This window comes from Triplophysa rosa, unplaced genomic scaffold (genome assembly GCF_024868665.1).
Source record: "Triplophysa rosa unplaced genomic scaffold, Trosa_1v2 scaffold319_ERROPOS146445+, whole genome shotgun sequence".
Lineage (NCBI taxonomy): Eukaryota > Metazoa > Chordata > Actinopteri > Cypriniformes > Nemacheilidae > Triplophysa > Triplophysa rosa.
Genome location: NW_026634334.1, coordinates 78667 through 88794, shown reverse-complemented (window position 1 = coordinate 88794; position 10128 = coordinate 78667). Strand labels below are relative to the sequence as shown.

At 37.8% G+C, this 10128-nt stretch overlaps 1 protein-coding gene across 1 annotated transcript in view; it reads left to right on the top strand.

Moving 5' to 3' along the window:
• The first annotated feature begins 455 nt into the window (after positions 1 to 455).
• The window catches only part of LOC130550434 (F-actin-uncapping protein LRRC16A-like), a 16295-nt gene continuing 6622 nt past the window's right edge, over positions 456 to 10128 (top strand). The window contains exons 1-9 of the mRNA XM_057327914.1: positions 456 to 461; positions 771 to 943; positions 1056 to 1124; positions 6435 to 6528; positions 6633 to 6731; positions 6976 to 7104; positions 7306 to 7437; positions 8879 to 9054; positions 9349 to 9436. Of these exons, the coding sequence (XP_057183897.1) occupies positions 456 to 461; positions 771 to 943; positions 1056 to 1124; positions 6435 to 6528; positions 6633 to 6731; positions 6976 to 7104; positions 7306 to 7437; positions 8879 to 9054; positions 9349 to 9436 (966 nt within the window). The remainder of the gene's footprint in view (positions 462 to 770; positions 944 to 1055; positions 1125 to 6434; positions 6529 to 6632; positions 6732 to 6975; positions 7105 to 7305; positions 7438 to 8878; positions 9055 to 9348; positions 9437 to 10128) is intronic.

Sequence of the window (10128 nt, the reverse complement as noted above, 5' to 3'; positions counted from 1 at the left end):
TCCTTCCTTACTTTGAACATTGTTACAGGGAGCCATTAGCAAAACAATCCCTTTTGCGTCACGCAACTTTACATAATTACCCATCATACATTGTGATACAGTCTGGTTCGTTGGTCCGTTGGGTCGGATGGCTTTCACACGTCTACCGAACCGCTCCAGAGTTCGTTTGCAATCGGGTCGAGACCACCTTGTTCAGGCGGTCTCAGAGCGATTGTTTTGGGGCGGATCCAGCGCGATTGCTGTGTTCACATATGCCTAAATGAATCGAACCAAGAGAGAAAACGCACCAGGTTCCGAAACAAACCCTTATGTGTGAAAACGCCCTTAATGCGCTTTCCTGCTTTTATTGGGAGTGACCTATAAGTATATGCTATTCTACTGAATTTTTTAAAATAATCTTATATCAAAATGAAGTAAAATGCTCTCATCAGCCAAACACATTTAGGCATTGCTTCATGCTGGTAAAGCAGTTATTCCTGCCAATAGTTAAAGGAGTAGTTCACTATAAAATTAAAATTTCATGATAATTCACTCACCCACAAGTCATACAAGCTAACCGTGTTTATTTCTTCTGTCGAAAACAAATTGAGGCTTTTGAGGAAAGCTTTCCAGGGTTCTTCTCTTTTGTTTGTTCACACTTTTAAAGTAAATGTATTGTACATATCACTTTATGTTTGTGTACAGTATGATAAAACAATAAAAGTCACGCATAACATTCCTTACTTACTAAGTGAATTTAATTCTGTTTCTCACTTCTCTTGTTCTTTCAGCCCCTGACGTCTCTCTCTTTGGCAGACTCCAAGCTGAAGACTGACCTCACCCTGGTTCTGAACGCTCTGGGCAGTAATGCCTCTTTGACGCGGGTGGACATCAGTGGAAACGGGATGGGAGACATGGGGGCAAAGATGCTGGCCAAAGCCCTGCAGATCAACAGCAAACTACGGTACCAACCCAGAATACCATCCTTTTAGTGTTTCGCGTTTAAATGAATCACTGTGTGTGCTTATGTAACGGTCACGTGACTAAACATGATTTGGCGCTCTGTTGTTCTTCAGGACGGTCATCTGGGACAGAAATAATGTCAGTCCGCAAGGTCTTCAGGATGTGGCTGCTGCATTGGAGAAGTGAGTATCTGATGGTTCCAGTTCCAGTCCTGGTAACAACTACTGTATGTCATTGTGTTAACGGGATAGTTCACCCAAAAATAAAAGTTCTGTCACTATTTACCCGCCTTCGAGTTGTTCCAAATCGGTATACAGTAAATGTCCTTGTTCTGATGAACACAGAGAAATATATTTGGAAGAAAGCTTGTAACCAGACAGATTTTCTCCCCCATTGACTACCATATTAGGAAAAAATACAATGGTAGTCAAAAGTCTCCTACATTCTTCGAAATGTCTTCTTTTGTGTTCAACAAAACAAAAGAATTGTAAAGTAATTTTCCTACTATGGGAGTCAATGGGGTCCAAGAACTGTTTGGTTACAAACATTATTTTAAATATCTTTCTCTGTGATCTGAGAAATCTCAGAACATCAATAAAAGTTCGGTATTAGCTGTTGCTAAACGTTTATTTTACTTATTGTTTGCCTGCAGACGCTCTGGTGGATCTTGGTAGTTTTGTCATTGTTTTACCATGGTAAAACCGCATCGGATGTGCTCGTGCTTCATTGGCACGAGACATTATTCTGCCTTTATAAACTGTAAAAAAAATTGTGCCGTTTGTAAAATAAAATATGCACAACATGTGCTTTAAAACACTGTTTTAGTGAATATTTAGGTGACCACTTGTGCAGTGTGTCGAGATGTATGGATCTAAAATGCTCGGAAATGTAAAAATGTCAAAGTGAAAATAAATAAATAAAATGAACGTCTCACTCACATGCAGAGATACAGTACCTGCTGTGGCCAGAAGCCTTCACATCAGTGAGAGAGATTAAACAATGCAGAATCACTCACAGCTCTTCTCTCCTCCGGGATTCCTCATTCCTGTCTTCTCTGTCATGCGCTGCTGCTTTTTATCCTGAATGTTGCGCATGTGCTGGAATAGAGCTTTAGGGTTTGTATTTTTAGGGAAATACTGTTATGAGTTATTCTAAATGATGGGGTTAGAGATGCAGTCTGATCCTTTGTCTGTCTGCTGCATTCACCATCATTTATATCTCATTTGCATACGATCACCAGGACTCTGGCATTGGTTGGCTGCTTCCCGCCAAATGGTGCTCCGCAGAGAGGTAATTTGGCACGAGGGGGAGACCCTGCGGTAGTCTGGTGAAAACACATGAGGGAGGGAAGAGACAAAAGGATGGAGATGATAGTCGATGGAGGTGGGGGAGATGAGATGGTCGGGCAGAAAGAAAGAGAGAAATCATCTTGGACAGTTGTTGGAAAAACGCTTCACTTCCTTTAATCAACTTGAGCCTGAATAACATTCATACACTCGGAAATGTGTATGTTTAACTTTGTCCCTCGATATGCTTGACTGAATCTGAATTGAATCCTACTATTCCCTACTATAGATGTCTCTTGGTAACCATGACTACATCCCAGTTCGTATACATGCGTTGTGGAATGACAGAGAACGATTGGTGCATTATCAATCATATGCTGAATATAGAAGATCAAAGGTGCCCAAATGGTGTAGCGTTTTCTCTTTTGTAGACGTCTGTTTTTATTGCAAAAAATATGTGTGATGGTAAATGGTGTTGATGTAAATTGGGATGAATTTGTCTTTGGTGTTAACTCACAGACATTAGCATCGATCCCTGCCAGTCTGATTAAGATGGTCAAAGCTCCGGTGTCCTGCTTACCTGCCCTTAACCACAGTGACACCAGCTGTTTCCACTAAACCAACCAAATACATTGGGGGCAAATGTCAGTTAAGTCGATGTCAGTATGTACAATTTTGCCAATTCTTCTGGTAGACATACTGAATGTGAGTAATTTAAGATAAACAAATGTACAAAGAAAATATGATGAAGTATGTAAACTAAAAAGGATGTGAACAAACTACAGTATAATACTTTAGAGATAAAAAAAAAATGGTGTCACAATATACTGGTGTTGATAATGTTATATTAAAAACAATGATTATCAATGTTGTGCTAATCCCACACATATGATCATATTGTAAAAAGTTCAGTGCCAGTATGTGGTTGACACTCATTTAGGATTCAAATAAACTCTCTCTCTCTCTGTCTGATTCCCTAAACTCATATTTTGAGTATGATTCATAAGCCAAACAAAGAAAAAACAAAACAAACAAAGTTAAAGCTGAATTGGATAATATTGTTATCAAGACATCTTTTGGCCACCACAATTGTGTAGTGAAAATATGATACTGTGACAGTTAGAGGTGCAACGGATCACAAAACTCACTGATCACATCATATTACGGATTTTGGGTCACGGATCAGATCATTTTTCGGATCAGCTAAATGCTTATCATAGTTTTATTATTGTAATATGAGCAGTTTGGAGCAGTTTATAAAAATGAAGTTGTGAAAATACCCAAAAGATATCAACAGATTAATTTAACAGAGACTCTTAGAGAATCTAAAAACAATGACAATATGTATAGCAAATAAATATGATATAAATTCGGTGCAGTTAACAATTAAAACAGTTAACAAATGGATCTCTAGAAATCAGATAATAGATGTGACAAGTGTTCTGAAGTTGTGATCATGGAGTAAGTATCTTGACTGACTTATTCTCTCGTCTTCTCAAATGCGTTACTGAATTATGAGTGAGCGACGGGTCAAAATTGCTGATGCGGTGCTCGTTTGCACGTGGATCGCATCATTTGCGCTTTGACTCAACACAACATTACTTAAACTTTACAGCTAGCTTATGCAGCAGTATAAGATATACATGGGAATGCACTTTGAAGCAACTTTTGCTATACGGTTCCCCCATGTGGTTGATAAGCGCAATTGTCTGTTACCAGTGTTGTAAATAATGTTGCTGTATAAACTTTCCCGTGGGCAGCGCAATACATGTGAATTTGTTTAGTAAGATGATGGAACCGGCGAATGCAGAAACGTTGTTTGGAAACCATTTCACACTCTTCTACAGGCAGGGGATAGGCAGGGGATGGGCGGGGCTGTGTGTACCGACATGAAACTTACAGAGTGTGGTTTTAGCCGCTAGGAGGCTGCTCAGGCAGCAGTGTCAGTAGAATTCGTCTGGTTGACAGTTGTTCAAATACTGAAATAATTTTAGAGACATTATTTTAAGTTCGAAAAACGACATAGTGTTGCTTTAATATTGTACTCGTCCAGATACTGGAGAGAGAGAGAGAAACTAACGCGCTAAATGCACATACTATATGTCCTAAATAGAATTCGAAAATAGAATTAGTATGTCCCAAATCATAGTATGCTGAAATGAGTATTCTCAAAGTACCCGGATGGTCTACTGTTTCCGGTGAAAATTCGAAGTGTGAATCCATGGACACTTAGCGGCTGATATTACCCACAACGAGTGACTAGTAGTGAAGCTACACTGCATTAATAAAATTAAATAAAAGATACTTCGCTAAATTAATAAATGTAAGTATACAGTAAACATTACATACAAAATAATAAATTAATAAATACTTAAATGCAAGGAAGAGCTGTGTTTTGATGTTGGTGACAGTTAAGGATCACAGTGCCAACAATGGCCACTTCCATTTCGCGTTAGTATGTCCCAGTGTGTACATACAGTTTTGCTGCGCACTAAAATGTATATACTTTTACATTACAAAAACAGTACATACTTTAAGGGCATAGTATAAGTGGCTAAATTGGGACGCAGCAAGTTAGTCCGCGGGTCACATGCATTCCGAACCGTAGAGCGTGATCCGTACGGATGACAGCCCCAATGTTAATGAGCGACACATACTGTAATATATACAAAATATTGATTTATTGTGGTATTAATTTCTTTTTGTCAGGGTAATGGATCATCCGTTCATTGGAGAACAACATGTTTACCACTGGTGCTGTCTATTGATATGCTGGTGTTGTACAATTTCCCTAAGGCCCTGGCACTCTGATGCGTAAATAGCTGTCTTCATGTTTTTCTCCTTCAGACGGATCTTGATTTTTTTATCATTAATGGAAGATTTGTCTCTGATGATTTTATTACAATCTTTTTTTATTTAATAGAAAATGTATTTTTGTTTGTCTCTATTTGTTGTACAGTGCAGACAGAATATTTCAGCAGATTGCAGGATTATTTGAAGAGTTTGGTTCCAAAATGAGATTCAAAAACTGTTTTTAAAATTGTACAAAAAATCATGCTTTTTTAATGCGCATTCCAATTAATATCAATCAAACTGAAGTTGGTTTGTTTTAATTTAAGCCATAATAATTAAAAAATACAGCTAACTTACACAATAAAACACAATAAAAACATGATAACATAATAAAAAACGGAGTTATCTCATTTTGGAACCAAGCTCTTCATATAGTGTTTGCCCTTTTTGCTCCGTTTGCTCAGGGGTTTTCTAAATCGGACGTCTGCGAGTCTAACTATGCACAAGTCAGCCTATAAATGTAAATAAAAATCATGTCTTTCCTTTTTTAAGAGGTTTTAATAATGTTTCTACTGTTTGCTGTGGATTCAAGCTGCCTGTGGAAGGACTTTCCCCCATCTCACAGTGAGCATCACATGAGGAGTCGGTGTCAATCACCTGTACATGATGTTTGTCATCTAAAATTCTCTTTAGTTGTGGAATGAGACTTGCTCCTTTCAATATCTCCCACCTACCACATTCCTATATCAGTCTGTCTGCTGCGAAAAGTCTATCTGTTCAGATTTCATAAATATTGATAGGAGATGTCAGGTACGTTCTCCGTTTTCAGAAGACCCGTAACCTCCGTAATGATGTCAAGCCTGAATCAATTACTGTAAGAGATGGCCTTGTTTCACGCCCGATTCGTCACCCGTGGTGACTGCGCTGCTATTTTTGTGCTGTTTTCTGCTGTGCGGAAAGAGTAATCTTCTCTTTAGAGTGAACTCTATTAAGAAAGCATCTGCCTCCTTCACCCAGAGCTCTGTGTGGGTTTTCAATCTCTGCTGTGTTACTCTCGCATCCTCTCAGCTCCCAAAAAAGAAATCTCTATTTACATAAATTAGCATGTTTTTGTAACGTGCGTTCAAAGTCCTTTGGGTGTTCAGCATCTCCCAAGAGTCTTTAACCTAATGTCTTCTGGATCTTCAGTCACAATTTAATTTGCTTTATTCTACCCTAAACTAGATATGGTAATATTTTTATAGATAGTCTACATGCAATGACAACTGTTCAACATTGCTTTACTAAAAGTACTGTGGTGGTACCATAGCACAGTGACATCGTGTGGTGATATCACATTATGTGTTCTGTAATGTCTTATTGTTATGTTCGTCATCTCTTAGACTGCGTGTATCGAACAATTCTTGTTTGTAGGAACTTCACCATTCGTTTCATGCCCCTTCCCATCATTGATGCGTCCCAGGCACTCAAAGCCAGTCCTGAGAAAACAGAGGATGCTTTACTGAAGGTTCGGATATTTGCTTCCTCCACTGGAATTACATGCAAACTAAATCCTTGAAATGAAAAAAATAATAAAGACATTAGAATAAAAAATGGATTTCTCTCTCTTAGATCGAAAGCTACCTGTACAGGAACCATGAAACCCGCAAGTATGTCCAAGAGCAAGCGTACCGTCTCCAGCAGGGCATCGTCACAACCACCACACAGCAGGTGAGAGATCCTTCATGCTCATGTGAAGATTAAATGAAATTGATTGTGTCTTTACAGACAAGATAATAATATTATGACGTTGACTCATAATAGTTTGTGAAAAAACAGCCCTTGATAATAGACAATTGTTTTCCAGAAATAATCTAGAGAAGATTGAGAGATTAGAGGGGTGTCCCGCTGCAAATAAAGTGCCTCTGTTTGATATAATATATTTCCTAAATGTATATTCAATATTTTCCTTTAGATGATTGACCGGATATGTGTGAAAGTCCAAGACCATCTCAACTCGCTAAAGAACACAGACAAAGATGCCGTCAAGGAAGATGTGAAAATAGCCGAGAACCTCATGAAGGATGCAAAAAATTCAAAAACAGTAGGCCGATGTTATTTCCATACTGTAACAGAATCTTTATTGCATTTGTGATTATGTTAGTACTGTCATTATCATTTTGTATAATTTATGCATCATACTGTCCATCGTAGTTACTGTCAGTCATCTCTGTTTTATTTATTATTTACTCTGACAGAACACTTGGCTGATTTGATTTGTTTTTACTCTCTTCTTGACCTGTAGCTTCTACCCAACCTGTATCACCTGGGAGGTGCGTCCAGAGAGGAGGTCAATACGTCCACTGTGGGACCCATCCAAGAGAAACTGGAGTCTATGGCAGGAGAGGTCGCACGGGTTATGGATGAGCAGCTTCAGGTAGGGTTGATATGATCTTCTATTACATTATAAGTCCTTATCTGATTGTATATCACAGTAACAGGATATATCACTTTATAATTATTTTTAATAAAAATTCAAATGGAAAAATATTTTATATAGTATTAAAAAACTGAAATGGCTTCTTTAGGTATACAAAATCATAATCTTTTTTCACTTTTCCTTTGAATGATGGATGCATACAAAAAATATGAATTATTTATTTATTTAGTTCTGTGTTGTAATAGAATGGACCACATTCAAAATATTTAAACATTCTGAGAATATTCATCTGTCCAACTAAAACCTAAATATTATATAAACTGTAAGACAAAATCCCTACAGTTTGCCACATTGCAAGGTTATTTTAGTTCAATGAAACTAAAAATTTGAAAACGTTTCTGTTCATTGAAATCAAATAAAATATTGACCTAAAAATTATTGTAATAACTTAAACGAAATGATAAATTGAAATGTTGCCTCAACAATAAACTGAAATAGGTTTAAAGCACTAAAATTATAATAATAGCACAAATTAATTAATCTTATATAGCAACATAAAAAATAAACAAATAAATTATAAAATGACAAAAGCATGCACCAAAATTGTAAAAAAAAACTTTAACTAAAATGAACATAAAATCTAAAAATAAAAGCTAATTTAAAATATTAATAAAACTAAAATTAAAACTATAATAACTGGAATCCAGTCTTAACATTAGGATTCATGTTGTCAGACACAGAACTATTGAAATTTGAAACAGATTTCTTACTGCAGTCAGTGTTTTTATTATACTACGTTGTAGATACCCTTTTGACCTAAAGCTTGTGTGACATTGAAAACTGTGATATATTGCAACACCATGTTTTATTTAAATTAGCAGCAGTTGTTTGGCAATTCATCACTGTTAGTTTGCCATTTCTTTCAAATAAATATCCGAACACGTTTCCCTTTATGAAATATTAGTATTCACAGCACGATTTCAGAGCTGTCAATGTCTTTGAAAGCCTTTCGGAAATGTTTTAAGTTGCTGTCAAGCTAAATAAATGACCGTGGCCAGTATACGTGCGCAGAAATTGGTTGCTTGCCACTTACTGTAGCTTGTTGCTGCGCTTGCATGTGGGCTATTCACTTTTCATTCAGTTCATAAGTGCTTGTAATAACAGGAGAGTAACAACAAGAGCTTGTGACGGATTGCAGGGAGCGAGTGAGTGTTTTTTCCAGCCCTCATGTTTGTTGCATTGACACCACAGACATGAAGTGAATACAAACAGAGCCGGAAAGACCGGTAAACCAGACAAGAGCTCTTTCATTAGAAGGACTTTTGAGGAATTATTTTTAAAAAAACATAGTTACATGGATAATGTTGCTGTCGTAAATTATTTTGGCTATAAATATTGTGTAGTGAAAATCTGCTTCGTTTGAATGTTTCTCGTACAGACGCTGCTTGAGTCGATGGTTGGTGCAGCCGAGAGTCTCTGTCCTCACGTCTTGAAGAAATCAAACCTGCGGCAGGATCTCATCAAATCCGGCATGACCAAGATGGTCATTCCTCGCAGTTTTGTCAAGAACACACTGCTTGAGCAGTCTGGCATTGACATCATGAACAAGATCAGGTCAGTACATCTGCCAGTCAAAGAAATAAAGCAGTATATTCCTCCAGACAGCACTATTTAAAACAAATCTGTAAAAGAAAGTCAACAGTTCACTTTTTCACAAGACTCGGTCTCGCAGCATTAAACCGTTTTTTCTCTGTCAGTGGCTGATGTTGTGCAGAGAATGATAGTGTTTTGTGTGTGGACAGTTTTCTGTTGCCTGCTGTGATCGTGAAAATAACCCTGTCAATAGTGACTGTGGTTTTCTTTTAACACATTCACCCTCATGTCTGTTCTGCTCATCCCTTTCCACAGTGAAGTAAAGCTCAGTCTGGCATCTTTCCTGTCCGATCGAATCGTTGATGAGATTTTAGAAGCACTTTCCAGCTCACAGCAGACACTGGTGAGACAGGATCTACACGCACGCACACATGCATAGACGACTTCTGTGTTTATATATACTGTATATACAGTATAAGTATAATAATAATCTGAGGACAGTTCTGTACTCACACAAATTCGGATGCACTGCTGTATTTATTATGTGGTCTAAAAATATTTATTTGTGCCAGGAAATTGTGGAATTTTGATTTTGACATCTCATTTCCATTAGAGCGAACGGACTTGGAAACTTGTACCACGTGGTGTGTGTGAGTGTGAGTGTGTGAGTTTGAGTGTGTGAGTGTGTGAGTGTGTGAGTTTGAGTGTGAGTTTGAGTGTGTGGGTGTGTGAGTTTGAGTGTGTGAGTGCGAGTGTGTGAGTACGAGTGTGTGAGTACGAGTGTGTGAGTACGAGTGTGTGAGTACGAGTGTGTGAGTTTGAGTGTGTGAGTTTGAGTGTGAGTGTCAGTTTGAGTGTGTCAGTTTGTGTGTGAGTTTGAGTGTGTGAGTTTGAGTGTGTCAGTTTGTGTGTGAGTTTGAGTGTTTGAGTGTGTGAGTTTGAGTGTGAGTGTGAGTTTGAGTGTGAGTGTGTGAGTTTGAGTGTGTGAGTTTGAGTGTGTGAGTTTGAGTGTGTGAGTTTGAGTTTGAGTGTGTGAGTTTGAGTGTGTGAGTTTGAGTGTGTGAGTGTGAGTGTGTGAGTGTGAGTTTGAGTGTG